General features: G+C 34.1%; 1 protein-coding gene across 1 annotated transcript in view; it reads right to left on the bottom strand.

Moving 5' to 3' along the window:
* The window catches only part of LOC132737131 (sushi, von Willebrand factor type A, EGF and pentraxin domain-containing protein 1-like), a 62,631-nt gene that overhangs the window by 35,965 nt on the left and 9,522 nt on the right, over positions 1–17,144 (bottom strand). The window contains exons 10-28 of the mRNA XM_060724385.1: positions 16,536–17,087; positions 15,990–16,163; positions 15,484–15,596; positions 13,392–13,456; positions 12,860–13,020; positions 12,190–12,304; positions 10,962–10,978; positions 10,294–10,470; positions 9,716–9,892; positions 8,343–8,528; positions 7,718–7,894; positions 6,966–7,139; positions 6,209–6,388; positions 5,424–5,606; positions 3,962–4,141; positions 3,311–3,487; positions 2,552–2,725; positions 972–1,145; positions 113–286 (exon numbers count right to left, since the gene is read on the bottom strand). Coding sequence (XP_060580368.1) covers positions 113–286; positions 972–1,145; positions 2,552–2,725; positions 3,311–3,487; positions 3,962–4,141; positions 5,424–5,606; positions 6,209–6,388; positions 6,966–7,139; positions 7,718–7,894; positions 8,343–8,528; positions 9,716–9,892; positions 10,294–10,470; positions 10,962–10,978; positions 12,190–12,304; positions 12,860–13,020; positions 13,392–13,456; positions 15,484–15,596; positions 15,990–16,163; positions 16,536–17,087 — 3,330 coding nt within the window. The remainder of the gene's footprint in view (positions 1–112; positions 287–971; positions 1,146–2,551; positions 2,726–3,310; positions 3,488–3,961; positions 4,142–5,423; positions 5,607–6,208; positions 6,389–6,965; positions 7,140–7,717; positions 7,895–8,342; positions 8,529–9,715; positions 9,893–10,293; positions 10,471–10,961; positions 10,979–12,189; positions 12,305–12,859; positions 13,021–13,391; positions 13,457–15,483; positions 15,597–15,989; positions 16,164–16,535; positions 17,088–17,144) is intronic.

Genomic DNA, 17,144 nt, shown 5'->3' with positions numbered 1-17,144 from the left:
TCACAAAGTGACAGGTGAGCTAAAAAGGCTTTTTACCCACAGCAACAAGGGGTATTTTAACCACTCGGCTAAAAAATATCTCTAACAGACAAATAAATGTAACATAACTGACCTCTTATTGTACATGTTGGTAATGGACTCCACTGACCGGTTTCCAGACATGTGACTGTAGCATTACCATTCAGCTGGTACCCTGTATTACAGCTGACTATTACAGCAGTGTTATAGGTGTTTCTCTGTGGTGGTGTGTAGGAACCAGACACTACTGATGATAATGAACCACAATCTGTAAAACATACCAATCCAAATCTAATATGACCTTAAGGCACTTGCTTGCAACATTATTTTATTCCAATATTCATAACCTGTTACCTAAAATGTTTCTGGATCAATGTATCCATATAGTAATCTTTTAAGTTGATGTTCAAGTTGGTAAGGTAGAAAACCAAAACTATTCTCCAATTGTTCAGTCTTAAACTTTTTCAGACATTAACAGAACTGAACAAGGGGAATGGAAGTACAACAATACAACTATATTCAGAAGAAATTTGTCAAAATATATAAAATATATATAACAAGATATCAATCTAAGTCTTATCTTTAATTAGGCACTATAAGTAGTTTTGGGATAATATGAAAACAATTTCACTAATGGATTGTCCAACTCTGAATTGGAAGAGTCAATATACACTTTTAGGGAATGCAGCATTATAATAATAATAAAATAATGTTTTATTTCAATTACATCATAATTGATCAACAAATAGTACACAGCAACACACATATAAGATTGCATGGGTAGGCAAGCTGGCTTACATGTACTTATACACTAGTGGTATAAACAAGTCCTTAAAGCTGCTAGCACTAAAGGGTTTACAATAAATATTTATACTACAAACAAACATCAAAGCAAACAAACATCAAAGATGTTGAGCGGTCAACTTTGTAAACTTGGTAGCTCGAGTACTCACCAATGATCGTACAAGTTGGTGTTACACCGGACCAGTTCCTGTCTGCCTCACATTTTCTGGTGGTTAAACCTTGTATACTGTATCCAATATTACATCTGTAGACTGCTTCACTACCATAAACTGTGCTGGTATATTCAACCTTTCCAAATGCTGGATCAGGGAGTGATCCACAATCTACAATGTATTGTAACCTTGGTGCAATAAGTGATTAACTCCTATTTAATCTAGAAGGACTTAGCCCGTTACTGCACTAAGGTGATGGTATGTGTAAAAACAAAATACATGTGCACAGGATAAGCTATTGCTGTAACTAAACTGGTTTTGTAACAAAACCAACAGAATAACAACTTAACAATAAACACATTGCACTACAGGAACAATGATATACATGTATATAACAAGATATCTCTGTAAGACATCCTGTTTGACTATTCTCAGTGCTTCACAGTATGAAAAGGGGCATAACTCTATACAAAGGTAACTCAGAAAAGTGTGTTAAGTTTCAAAGTGTGTGAAGTTTCAACGCATTCCCAAAGTAGTTTTAGAGATACCAACTTGCACACAAAAACTGAACCAAAGTGTGATGGTGAAGCTGACACTGACATGAAAACAATAGCTCTCCTCAGCTAAAAACAGAAAAGGTTCAACACAACATCCTCATATCTGTAATGAGCCCAAATGCTATATTCCTTGACATTTATTCAACTATTATAAGATGGTTTCATACAGTTTGTACAAGAAAACAGAAGCATTCTATAGGCTAGTTACTTTTGCAATAGTCATCAAAAAACAATTTTGTCCTCAATATAAAAATGTAAAAACCTACAAAATGAAATAATGTAAGAGTTCAAATCAGAACTATTTCCCGGTAAAACTTTAATGGTTTACTTTATCATTATGCAGTAAATGCAATTGTCTGTAACGAGTGTGCACAGAATAACAACTAAAATTGATGACAGTTTTTCTATTTGAAGAAATCACAAACTCAAGTCCATTCCTTCAAACTACAGTATGGTTTTAGGATCGTTTTTAGTTTGTTTTTGATAAAAAGTTGGATTTTACGTCACTTGAAAACTATAAAGGTCATACAGCAACTTTCCAGCTTTAATAGTGGAGGTAGATCTCAGTTGCCCATCTATGCATGATTTCAGACATCAACAGGCAATTGAGCAGAACCACAGACATTCTATATTAGCTAGCTGAATAGCTTTCTCACAAGAAAGTCCCTAGCAGGATTTGAACCCGCATTGGTGAGGGGCAAGTGTTAAAATCTCTCAGCCACGATGGTTTAAGATGATATACATAAACATTAGTGAATCAGTAAAGCAAGTATTAAGATTAAAGTAATAAATTACTAGTAGTGCTTGGTCTTCTTACTATTGAATTTGATTAAAAAATATTAAACAGAATGATCTAAGTAAAATATTTTTTACCTATCAAGAATACACAGATTTATACTGAATTATTTTATTACATATTTGTATTTAAATGGTCATTAAATAAATGTTTAAAATCTAAACACAATTTGCATTATGCTAAAAGGTATCAACAAACTGTTTGGTATCCCATTATTCACAAACCTTTCACCAAACATGTTGGTGTTGACCCGGACCAGGAACCATCTGGTTGACAAAAACGACTACTGGTTCCCTGTAATGTGAAGCCCTCATTACAAGTATAGGAAGCCACCTGACCGAACGTTGTCTCACTAGCTGATACTGTACCATTATCAGGGTAAGGTAGACCTTTACAATCTGAAAGTACACTCTAACATAGCAAGCAAACAATATACAGTCATGAACAGCAACATATTTGCATTTATTTGTTTCAGAAAACTTGCAATCTTTACTTTTTAGATTGATCAAACTTAAAGTTAGTGTCTTGTGGTCTCAAAAACATCAAGACATCAAGACTTATAATTTAATTTAATACATAAGCAAGTAGTATGTTTGTAGATTAACCTTTCTTCAGAATCTGAAAATCACCCAAAATATTTCTAAAAGAGCCAAGTGCTTTGTCTATTGTAGCAGTCATTTAAAAACAAAAGAAAGACAAAGGAAACCCATGTTGCAATCAATATTTCATTTGTATTTTATTTCATTTGTACTTTAAATAATGATCATTTCATGCTCTTCAATGCCAAATTTTGAATTTTACTTCAAGTGTAATTCAAACCAGCAGGTAGATAAGAAACTGGCCAAAGCTACACATTATTACGATTGAACAAGAGCATTTTTGTTTTTACAGGTCTGCAATAATGACCAATACAAACACTGTGCAATGCTATGAATAAAGAACAAGTTCAATGATTATCCATGACAATTTGGGAATTCTCATACCTGTTATTCTACAAACTGGTGCTGCATGACTCCATTGTCCATCTGCCTTACAAGTAGCCTGCTTACTTCCAAATATTTCATACCCTACACTGCAGTTAAAATGTACAGTACGTCCATAAGTAGTTCCTGATGACTGATCTACATTACCGTTCACTGGATTCTGTATTCTTCCACAGTCTGTAACATAGAAATTTATGTAGCACATTTGTCAACATAGTAAAATAGTGCTAAAGAAGTAGGTAACCTTTCAACCACTTCATCAATGAGGCTCCATTCTTCCTTCCCTACTTTTAAACCTAAGAGTGACCTGAAGTTACCAATATAGTCCAAGAGTTTACAGCTCTATTTCTTCATGACATACAACCAGTTTACAAATTGCTGCTTTTTATAGACTCTTTGCATACTCAAGAACTTTGTACAACATAAATACATGTAATTTTTTGTAAATGGTTCAACTAACTTTCTTTAACATCTGTTGGGAACTAAAGTCCAGATTTTCATTTCTATTGAAAAGATATCCTAAAGCAACAAAGAAAACCCGGTGATTTTCTTTTGACCAGAAATCCTGCATTGAAATAACTAAAACATTAAAGAGATTCCTGCATACTGTAACTTTAAATTTTGTTTATAGAACAATAATTATTGTCATACCTTGCAAAGAGCAAGAAGATGCTTGATTAGGTTCCCAGTTACCAGAAATGGAACATGTTCTTGAGATAGGACCAGACAACTTGTACCCATTGTTGCATGTAAACTGAGCAACGCTCTGGTATACAGTGTTGTTTGTAAGAGAGACAGATCCATCCATTGGCTGTGAAATTGAACCACAGTCTGAAAGATAAGTTAAAAAGTGCAGAAAAAAAAACAACATTTATTTTAAACAACTCACAATATTTTTTTCTTTTTATATTTGGAAATAAATATGTACTTCTGAGGGTATATGTACATAAAAATAAACTGTTTTGTTTTCTAAAGGACCTTGGTAGAATTATGTGATAACTAGAAATGTGTCATCACGCCACGGATCCCATGCATGCAGCGAAATTTCAGATGTTTTAATATTTAGTTCCAAATTTTTTGCACAAATTTATTTTTTTTCATTTTAAGTTCAAAGCCTTTAAAACTAATTAATGTTAAGACAAACCATTTTTATACAAAGTTCAAGGCACTGAAACTATTCAGTGTTAACCTTTTGTAAATTGCATATTTGTAGCAAAAATAATCCTTACATACATTTCCTCAAAAGTACGAGTGCTGAAACTGAAAATTCAAAATGTTTCCAACATTCAAGAAAGATAACTTTGTCCAAAATCATTGAACCACTACCAAATTCAAACTTGAACTGCTTATTCCTAAGATATATCTATATGTCAAATTTGAGTTGAATGTGTACGACCATTGGGGAAATAATGAACAGAAACTTAAAATTTCTGATTTTTTTTCAAAGTTCAAGAGGGATAACTCTGTCAGCTATTATCAAACCATAACCAAATTTGAAATTGACCAATGCATTCGTATGACATATCCATATCTTTAATTTGAGTTGAATATGTACAACTGTTGGGGAGATAATGAATGGGAACTGAAAATTTCTTATTATTTTCATAGTGAAGGGGCATAACTCTGCCAAAATCATTGAACCATGACAAAATTCAAACTTGAACTGCGCATTCCTTTGACATATACATATGTCAAGTTTGAGTTAAATGTGTAATACTGTTAGGAAGATAATGAACGGAAACTGAAAATCTTATATTATTTTCAAAGTAAAAGGGGCATAACTCTGCCAAAAATCATCAAACCATGACCAAATTCAAACTTATTTTCTCATTACTAAGATAATGAACGGAACTGATGATGATGGAATGACAGAATGACGGAACAGGGTAACACTATATGCCCCAGCCATTATATGGCAGGTGCATAACAATCAAAGATAAACTAGAAATGCATATATCAGACATAGATGCCTCAACTTTCAACTGTTTTGTAAGTCTACAATGAGATAGACGCATGAATGGACAATTAGGTAAATCTGTATGTCCCCTAGAAGTGGGAACAAATCATGTTTTGCTGCTGGAATATTTATGTTATTTATGTTTGTTTTGTTTACCAATAATACTACAGGATGTTTGTTGCTGTTTGTTACTCCATTCCTCTGTATAGAGACACTCCCTTGTAGTTGGTCCTTTCAGGATATAGCCTGTATCACATTGGTATGTGGCGACACTCTGGTACCTGGTACCCTTTGATAATGTCACACGTCCATACTGTAGATCCTGCAATTGGCCACAGTCTGAAAAAGTGCAAAAATTATAAATTATTTACCTGCAATCAACTGGTCATGAAAAGCAAATAAATTTTGAATATTTTGTCTGCAGCATTATTTATGGTCAAAGTCGACTACTATTGAAGATTTTCTGCAAGACTCTTTCTAGGTGTATGACACTATTTTTGTTCTTGTTTGTCTCTTTTTTAATGACAATTTTACAATATTGGTCATATCTCTACAGTTGGTCCACCTATCCAATTTTCTTGGACAACTAATAAGTACTACTAATTTCAACACAATAGATCAACTACTAATCCCAAGTGTTTTCTGAATCAGTGTTGAGAGACAAAATTAATGACCATTACATTTGATGTCCCTAATTGGTTGTCGTGGAGAATTTTTGCCTTTCCCAAAGATTGAACCAGCAACCCCTTAAATCTACCTTTCTATAATATGTGCTTCCAATATTTCAACATCTTGACTTACTGCCATATTCAACAATCTCTCTGATTTGATATCTTTTGTCTATGCCTCTAGAGATATTTTTTGTCTTCTGGTTTCATTTCTGTTAAAACTTTTGTTAAAATGTCTCTAGAAAATCTTATAAAATTATTTCATTAAATTACCGATGATGTCACATTTGGGGGCCACTGATGGGTTCCAGATGCCAGTATCTGCACATTCTGTAACAGCCTGTCCTTCAAGTTTGTAGCCTTCATTACAACTGTAGGTTGCTAGGTTACCAAATGTTGTACCCGAAGTTGTATTTACAATACCATTGTTAGGGTCAAACAGAGCACCACAATCTAAAACATATGTAGATTATACTATATAAGAGGCAAAGCTCAAATGGAGAAAAGCTAGTGATATCAGCAAATTAATTAGAATTATAAAAATATTAGCCAGACTAAACTTCATCACTATAAATGGTATATTTCTACCTCAATTACTTGCTACAGGTACTTGTAAAATAAGGAAAACTATATTTCAAATTCATTGAATTTTACCAATATACAGTGCATTTAAACTTTAAAACACAAACAGACAAGCAGTTTGAAACTAAAAATGTGTCCATAAGACATGGATATCGCCACATTCACTTATTCAAAGTGTAGAAGTGCACAGAGTGGTATGGATAAAATATGAAAATCTATATCTTAGCTGGGGGCATAAAATATCCTAAATTCCTATTATTTTATAACATGCATTTTGGTTATAATTGTAAACATCTTTACTATGCAACAATATTCAAGCAATTACATAATTATGTTTTCTAAATTTGATTTTTATTTCGTTTCAGTCAAATTAGTGAAAATGATTCAAACCCACACATGCAAGTCAATAGATTTAGAGCAACTTGGCGACTAAGACAGTATCAAATACCTAGAGGAAGACAGGTGGGTTCCCTAACAGACCAGGAACCATCTGGCTGGCAGGTACGAGTACTGATACCCTGTATCTTGTATCCAGGGTTACATACGTATGTGGCTCTCTGACCAAATGTTGTCTGACTGGCGGACACCAAACCATTGGCTGGGTTAGATAATCCTCCACAGTCTGAAATAAAGTCATATAAGTTTTGTTTAAAGAAATTCATTTTTAGCTGAAAGCTTTAACTATCATCAAGTATGCTTCCTGGAACTAACTAGTACCAGATATAAATAGACATGGTCACGGCCCCTGAAGGACTCATAATCTACATGTACGATCCCTTGGTTGAGGCACACACCAACAAGACCACCTCTCCTCTTATAATATTCAACTGGTTATAGTGTTGCACCAACTGAAATTACCAAACTAATCCATGATGCATAAATCAAATGGTACATGTATATACGGTTAAACTTGTGTTTTAGACCACCATCAAAAATATAGACCAACCTGTAAATAACGGTCACACTTAAACAACCCTTCATTGATTAAATAGAACATAGTAACCTCAAAATAAAGACCACTTGTCTATAACAGTCATGTTTGGGCCATCCTTTCGAGTGGCCTTTGGTTCCAGGTTTGACTGTAATATATCAAATATAGCAACACTGTTTCAAACTCATTGTTTCTTAATTATACCACTGTAGTAAACTTTATTATCAATGAACATAAAAGTCACATGGTTGACATTTTACACAACATACTTGTTATCTGACATTCTGGTGGGGTAGCACTCCAGTTTCCATCTGCCATACATGTAGCTTGATCTGCACCAAATAGCTTGTATCCCACACTGCATGAGAAGACAACTGTTTGTCCAAAGGTAGTACCAGATGACTGGTCTACACTGCCATTTAATGGATTACGGAGGATTCCACAATCTATAAATATATTGAAACCATATGGTGAAAAACTGATTAAAAACTTTTCTCATCAAAAACATAGCATCTGAAACACACTTTGTAAAAGCCACACAGCAACATTACAGCTTCCCTGATGAAGGCAGACTACTTGGACCCTATCTCAATTTAAGGTACTCATGCATAAAGCACTAAATTAGTACAGAAGGTAGTTGAATATCTTTTGTTCTTTCCTAAATTTACCTTTTGAATTGGAAAGAAATTACCTTTACAGTCAAAAAATAGATGTGTATATCATATGCCAGTGTTATATTCCCAAGGACCAAATATTACGAAAAGCAAGAGCTGCCACTGTGATACAAAAATAATTTACAGGAATTGTATGAATAAATACCCTACCATTAAAATAATCAGCAGGGGATGACTTTTATTTAAACTGACCATTCTTCAATATGCTTTAACATTCTACCTTTTATTATACATTTGGTGTCTTGTACTGGTTCCCAGTTTGTGTTGCCAGAACAAACTTTGGTACCAGGTCCTTCCATTCTATAGCCATTGTTACATATAAAGGTTGCTGTGCTGTTTATCCTTGAGAGGTCAGTTGTCCAGACAGACCCATGCTGGGGATCTAACACTGCTCCACAATAATCATCTGGTAAACGTAAAAACAAGTCCAGGAAATATGATATGGTCTATACAAAAAAGTACACAGAAATAATCAATCAATCAATTTCAAGTAAGATTTGTTCATTAATCTTTCTTTCTTTTTGTTGTTTTTTTTTAAGTCACATCGGCACTATAGTCATTTGGCAACTTTCCAGCTTTACTGGTGGAGGAAGAAAAAAGGGCACCAGATAAAGTACCAATGATGTTCAGTAAGCTAAGGTAGATACCTTTGCTTTCTCACAAGAAAGAATTAGAAGTTCCTGGCAGGACTGGATCTTACAAAGGTGAGGGTCAAGTAGTTTGAAGTCAACAACTTTAACCTCGAAGCCAGACTAAGGGTTTATAACAGATGAAACAAAAACATTCAATGTTTTCTCAAATGAAACTAGAAATGTGTCCATAGGACACGGATGCCCCCACACGCCACTGTTCTGTCAATCTTAAGACTCTAGGTCAAATATTTTTTGGACTACATGTGCCACAAGTTGAAAAGTAAAAATCAACAAAGGGCCATAATTCTGTTAAATTTGGTCGCAGCAAAAATTCCTTTCTTTACTACCATCTACACATTAAGGTTGTTAATCCCTGGAAGTTTAAGCAAAATCTGCCATCCGGTTTAAGAGGAGTTGCATTCACAAAATTTCTACATAGTATATAGTGAAAAAATCAACAAAGGACCATAATTCTGTAAAATTTGGTCGCAGCGAAAATTCCTTCCTTTACTGCCATCTACACATTAAGGTTGTTTATCCCTGGAAGTTTAAGCAAAATCTGCCATCCGGTTTAAGAGGAGTTGCATTCACAAAATTTCTACATAGTATATAGTGAAAAAATCAACAAAGGGCCATATTTCTGTTAAATTTGGCCGCAGCAAAAATTCCTTCCTTTACTACCATCTACACATTAAGGTTGTTCATCCCTGTAAGTTTAAGCAAAATCTGCCATCCGGTTTAAGAGAAGTTGCGTTCACAAGATTTCGGGACGTACGGACGGACTGACGGACAAGTGCAACGCTATATGCTCCTGCATTGTGGGGGCATAAAAATCCCACCACTGCATAATTGAATTCCATAAGGTAAAGGCAACAGATTCAAAGACAAACATTTTAAAAGGTTAGACTTGAAAAAAATTGAAATTTACATGATCACCTTGTCAATCAAGCATAAATCTTACCATCGATCTGACATGTAGGTGCTATACCACTCCATTTACTGCCCTCGTTACACAATAACTCTGCCTGGCCAACTAATGTATATCCAGGATAACAGGAGAAATTTGCAGGCTGTCTATACCCTGTTCCTCCAGGTAGATCCACCATACCATTTTCAGGACTAGTCAAGTTCCCACAATCTGTAACATTAAATAAAGAACAAGATTGGGTTGTAAAAAAATGAATGGCCATCTTGATCAAAATAAATACATGTACTTAAATGCTAATATTTATCGAAAAGAATTTTTAAATTTCGACAGCATTATCAAGGCCAAGGTCATATAACAAGACATCAAAATTAGAGACATGGATATTTTATTAGCAGGAGGTAATAATTAGAATTTGCTAATATATTATTGAATGCTGCATATATTTATTTAGAATCATTTACCATGTTTAAAGATATTACAAGTATTTTTTCTTTTCCTTTCCAATATTAAGACTAATATCAAAGGGTCTACAACATTCAAATTGATATATCCTAAAACAGAAAGACACAAAAAATTGTCTATGTACAAAACTTCCTATTGTTTATACAAACCTATATAAGTGCATGTTGGGACTTCTGGTACCCAGAATCCTGATGGCATACAGATGAGAGTACGATTGCCCTCTAGCCTGTATCCATAGTTACATGAGAAGGTAGCACTTTCACCATACAGGGTACCATCCACTGTTAACACTTTACCATTCAAAGTACTACCAGGAAATCCACAATCTAGAACAAAGATCGAATCCTTAATTATCACTTCAAAGCACAATTACAGTTATACAGTAATCAGAGTACCACTTAATTAGTACAATTAAGAAACATCTAAAACGCGGGTAATCAGATATATCAATGACATGATTATGTCCAGCACAATACAGTTTCATTCACAACCGTATTTTTTTTTAGCTTTGAAGATGAAAAAGCTTCCATAACTAAGATACATGTATCTAATTCAAATGAAAGTGATTTAACAAACACTGTACCTTTTACAAAAAAACAAGTCTGGTTAATTGATAAATTTCGAATTGATGGAATCAGGAGACAGTAGAAGTATTAACCAAGGTAGTAAACAAGTGGTGTTAAAGAGCATACAGATTAACAACAACTATAACCTGTATATTATTAAAGTTAGAATACATGGCTATTAAAGTTGGGGGCGGGGGCGGGGGGGGGGGGGGGGGGGGGGGCGGGGAACTGATAAGACATTTGTATCTTACCTGTATCTGGATCTGGTCTGAAAAATATATACATTTTTTTTACCATAAGTACAGGAAAATGCCATGACAAAACCAACATAATAGGTTGGCAACCAGCATGGATCCAGACCAGCCTGCGCATCCGCGCAGTCTGATTAGGATCCATGTTCGCTATCAGTTTCTCTACTTGTTATACGGTTTGTAAGCAAACAGTATGGATCCTGATCAGACTGCGTGGATCCATGCTGGTCCCAAACACATTATGTTGGTTTTGTCATGGCACGACTCATATATAATAATTATTATTTCACATGTTATAAAATATAACCAATGTTCTTGAAGCATTGCACCATGTGATGTTCAAACAGAAATCATTAGCAGATCAAATCAAATCCTATCAATTTCACCTCAATTTCATTCCGGAGTCTAAAATGTCCTTTTCAAATCCACATTACACCCCATATAGTCTTGTTTTCATTTTTAGAGTCTTAATTTAAATGAGCCGCGTCACGACAAAACCAACATAATGGGTTTGCAACCAGCATGGATCCAGACCAGCCTGCGCATCCACACAAACTAATCAGGATCCATTCTGTTTGCTATCAGTTCCTCTACTTGTTTTTGGGTTTGTAAGTGAACAGCATGGATCCTGATCTTACTGCGTGGACCAGGCTGGTCTGGATCCATGTTAGTCGCGAACCCATTATGTTGGTTTTGTCATGACGCCGCTCAAATATCTTTATTGAAAGCATATCATACTCTATTTAGCCTTGTTTTCATCTTAATCTCCAAAATCCATATCAAATTCAAGTAACAAAGTTCTGTTAAATGTCAAAAAAATGTTGATGTGAAAGAGGTCATTTAAACATGGTTGAGAACAATATTGATTCTACAGTGAACTCGTGCACAGCTTCAAAACCTTTATTGCACTTGACTAGCACTGGTCAAATATAGTTTTGACAGCTGTGAACTTGTCCAATAAAATTCAGTACTGCTCAACGATGTATAATAACCTCATAATACAACACCCCATCCTGTACCTTGCTGGTAATTAACAAAAATATGGGCCAAGTCGCTGAATTTGTGAATTTGACCTTAAAAGTAAAAGTCATTTTGGGATCAAGATATTTAATACATTTCAATGAAAGTATATTTTGTCTATGTATGAAGTAGTCATAAAATTTAATAATACAGTGTTTGATCCGTCGCAAAAAAATAACAGGTTGTCGGTTGATAATCTCATACTTACACACAGTTTGGAACATCATCCACAAGTTGACAGATATAACCAAGATCACATGGTCCATTTGCCTCTATAAATACCATACAGGTCAGTGCTTCCTCCGTCAGTGTTACAATGTTCACTGATAAATAAACAAAATATATTTATGTTCCAAGTTTTAAAAGTAACCCAAATAAATATAATTCTTGACAATGATAGTAATCATTAAAGATAATAAAATCTTTAATGACAAATTGTAAACCGACTCTGTTATAGATCAGTTTAGTTACAAAAATTACAGACCATTCCTTTGAAGAGACATTTGAAGGGTGATAATTTGCATACAATGAAATATTGGATCATAGCACCAAAGAACACTAATAGTGTATGCCAGTTTTGGTACTGTGTACAATTTCAATAGAAAATATGTGTGCATTTCATTATGCATAATCTTAAATAAATAAGAATCTGATCCATCAATTTTTTCATATAATAATTGAGCAAGAAAATCTAAACATCATTGCCTGATGACTCTCTGTATGATAAGCTCACAATCTTATTGAGAAATTTGCAAGTTAAGTGAGAAATACTTCAATAAAGAACTATGTCACTTTAATAGTACAATAAATTTTAATTTTTTGACTTTAAGTGCTCCAAAACTATATTAGGATACAGTTGTATAACTAACTAACTATACCTGAATTTTCTCCTACACTCATATTAGTCACTGCCAGACTTTCATTTAGTACTTCAATAGAAACACCTTTCGCTAGATTAACAGTTGATTTGGTGAAGTTTTCAACTGACTCTGCTGTATTAGATATAACTATAGTGAAGTTCACATTTAAACTGCCAAAACTGAAATCAGATATGGAAATATATGTGCTTTTTTCAAGCAAAGATTGATGTAAAATTTATTAACTAAAAGATAACACATATTTTTCCCAAATAAGCATTTTCATGAGGCAAAATTTCCAAAACTGGGCAAGGTACTTTTTCCCAAAATGGCAAGGAAAAAGCCTGCCAAAAACACGACAAATAAGTACACAAAGTAACAAATCAATGCTGTAAAGACAATGGGTTAACCTCTCTCTCAAATACATTATTCAGACTAGTTCTTTATTCAAACTGTTTATATAAATTTTGATAATAAAACACAGCAGAATATTATCAATAAACCACATGGCCGATAATGAAAATTTCTGATCACATATTACAGCATAAATTACCTTAATCCATTGATAATTATTGTTACATTATCATCCTTCAGCAAGTCTCTGTAATGTTTCTCAAGCTAAAATAAAAATGATACAACTTCAGTAGATTCAAACTTGAGAGTCTACTAGTTTCCTTATTATTCAATTCAAACCATGTGTTTTGAGTTACTTTAAAACTAAACTTGATTTCTTTCAAAGGCTGATGAATATATCAAGGACAATTCATGAATTGAAACCAGTGAAATTAAAGGAACTCCACTGAGTCTAATAGCGTAAAATTATAAAATTTGAAACTGTGGGACACCACTAAGGTTTTTTACATGAAGTTTGAAACTGACAATAATTGTTTTCATCTGTTTTGCAGCCAATTAGAGCAAAAAGCATTGCAATTTAGTGTCAATTTGTGCAATGACATTGATTATGCTTTAGGTGCATAGTGAGCCAATGATCCGAAAATTTGTACACAAGTAATTGGTCCAGACCTTAATCCAGTTATAAGTCTTGAAAAATATTTTCTTCCCTTATGTCAAACTAGAATTGTGTCCATAGGACACGGATGCCCCCACACGCCACTGTTCTGTCAATCTGATGACTCTAGGTCAAATATTTTTTGGACTACATGTGCCACAAGTTGAAAACTAAAAATCAACACAGGGCCATAATTCTGTTAAATTTGGTCGCAGCAAAAATTCCTTCCTTTCATACCATCTACACATTAAGGTTGTTCATCCCTGGAAGTTTAAGCAAAATCTGCCATCCGGTTTAAGAGGAGTTGTGTTCACAAAAATTCTACATAGTATATAGTGAAAAAATCAACAAAGGGCCATAATTCTGTTAAATTTGGTGGCAGCAAAAATTCCTTCCTTTACTACCATCTACACATTAAGGTTGTTCATCCCTGGAAGTTTAAGCAAAATTTGCCATCCCGTTTAAGAGGAGTTGCGTTCACAAAATTTATACATACAGTCAACTATCGTTATCTCGACATCGCTTTTCTCGATATTTCGTTATCTCGATGAAATTTTGAAAGTCCCGATTTTCTTCCTTCTTTATCTATATTGGAAATATTTGTTTATCTTGATATTTCTATTTCGATATTTTCAGTATCTCGATGTAAATTTTCAGCCCCAACAGTTATTTTCACACTATTATCCTTTGTTTATCTCGACTAATAGTTTTCTTTCGTCTGTTCCCTTCAGACGTGTGAAAAACACAATCTAGATGATAATTGCTCAATAAATAGCGCATGTCATAATGACAATTATGTTTGTAACAAGTTTAGCTGTTTTTATAAAAAGAAATCTATTTAGCGTGTTGATTGACTTATGGCCAAAATGAATGGACTTTACATTCTTTTTAAATATTCGAACACAGTGTATCAATTCATTATGACTTTAAATGTAAATGAAATAGTGAAAGTATAGAAACGCTATCGTTGCAATATTGTTTCACAACATCACCACCAAATCAATCAGCGGTCGAACAATCTCGAGAAAGACCCGATAAATAACCCGGGATGATATCCGAATCAACCATATCCGATATCCGATTCACTATATTAGTGTATTACTGAGTAAACCTCACTATGTGTTTTTATCACGGACACCCGTATTCCCGCTGGTAAACAAACGCTAATGTTACTTTGTTAAATATTGACTAGGCATATGAAAACAAGACATAGGGATATTATGGTTTATTTGACATAAGGTATGCACATGTCTTTTGTAAAAATCAGTTTCGCCTTGTTCTAACCCTAATATGTTTATCTCGACATTTCGTTATCTCGATATTTTTTGGACGGTCCCAATGACTTCGAGATAACGAGAGTCGACTGTAGTATATAGTGAAAAAATCAACAAAGGGTCATAATTCTGTTAAATTTGGTCCCAGCAAAATATCTTTCCTTTACTACCATCTACACATTAAGGTTGTTCATCCCTGGAAGTTTAAGCAAAATCTGCTATCTGGTTTAAGAGGAGTTACGCTCACAAGATTTCGGGACGGACGGACAAGTGCAACGCTATATGCTCCCACTTTGTAGGGGCATAAAAACCTTAGTGGTTTTAGTTAATTGATAGAATATGTTAACGTATATAAAACTTACAGCAAGTTTGACAGCTTCCTTGTATGTATTGTAGGTATCATTCTTTTTCAGGTCAACATCTGCCTGTGTCGTCATATTTAAGCTTATAAGTACATCTACTTCTTTCTTAGAACCTATTTAAGATATCAACTGATAAAAAGTATTTATGACCTATGCAAATTTTTGAAAAAAAAAATGATATAAGCAATGTAAGTGTGTTCGACTGTTCTCCTCAGTACTTGATAGTGTAACAAGAGCCTGAATAATGAAGAATTTTTTTAGTTCAAAAAGTGCTATAATTTTGTCAAAATACATGTTAAGAGTAATAGACCTTGAACAGTGACCTTCAATCATGCTCTCAAATAAGTGTGGTAAGTTTCAACCCATTCCTATGAGTAGTTTTAGAGGTACCAATGTGTAAGCAAAAATAGATTTTTACTTCACACAAACTGTATGAAAGTTAAATCCTTTAAAATTACATTTTTTTTTCAGAGGAAAAAGAATATGAAATGTAATCTTTATGTTACCTTTGGGCACACATACAGGAGGAGAACCACTCCAAACTCCTCTATTTTTACACACAAGCTGCTGGGAACCAACCATAGCGTAACCTTGGTTACAGGAAAAGGCAGCAACATCCAGGAAGTATGTATCATCATACACAACTTTACCATTGTCAGGACTTTGTAGATCACTACAGTCTAAAACAAAACAAAAGTAAAGTTTAAATGCAATCAACAGTTCTTTAAAATTTGCTTTCATAAAATAATCACAAGAAATGATAAATATCTCTCTTGCCATCAATGAAATATGTAAAAATTTTGAAACACAGGTTATGGATGCATCCACATTCCACTGCTATGACAATCTACAGATGGTATGCATGACAGACAGACAGGGGCAAATCTATATTCCCCCCTCCCCCTTAGTGGGGGCATGAAAAAATTCAGTTGATGAAAACATAAATAAATTCATTATTTTTATGAATATGATAAGAACTGTATCTCAAAAGCAGATTATTCTGTGCACAAAGAGAAAGAAACTTAACAAAACAATGTATGAGTTGAACTTACTGCATTCGGAACTTCTGAAAAGCAATCTTGCAGTAACAGCCATCTCAGTAGTGTCAAAACTATCTACTTCTTCAACATGTGCAAACTTGTGTAGTTCCGAGGAATGATCCAATCCTACTGCTATAAAATCTACATGAATATCTGCCGCTCTGAGCTGTTCTACAATCTCTGACGCACCTTCTATATCTACAGAGTGATCCATAATCATGTACAAATAATCTGGTGCTCCTGCATCATTGGTCAAAGATGAGAACATGTTCCTTGCTATGTTAAGTCCAGTTGATAGTGATACTTGATTATTATCCTTCTGATATTTAAAACTATCTAGGGCAGAAAAAATGTCAGAGCGGGTCATATATTCACCCAATGCAACCTTCATCAGTGTCACTCCATTGGCATATATAAAGAAGCCAAGCTGAGCAGAACCCATTTCTATGTTAGCATGGTCTATTCCTATCTTTATAAGATTTTTGATGTTTTCAAAATCTGTTTCACTGATGTCACTGGATAATCCCACACCATATACCACATCAATATTTTGCAACCCACACTCTGAAAAAAAAAATTCAAAATCAAGCAACAAACTTTTGTACATTTACTTGTACATAC

This window comes from Ruditapes philippinarum, unplaced genomic scaffold (assembly GCF_026571515.1).
Source record: "Ruditapes philippinarum isolate M1 unplaced genomic scaffold, ASM2657151v2 ctg1146_1_1_1_1, whole genome shotgun sequence".
NCBI lineage: Eukaryota > Metazoa > Mollusca > Bivalvia > Venerida > Veneridae > Ruditapes > Ruditapes philippinarum.
This window is presented reverse-complemented; position numbering and strand designations above follow the sequence as displayed.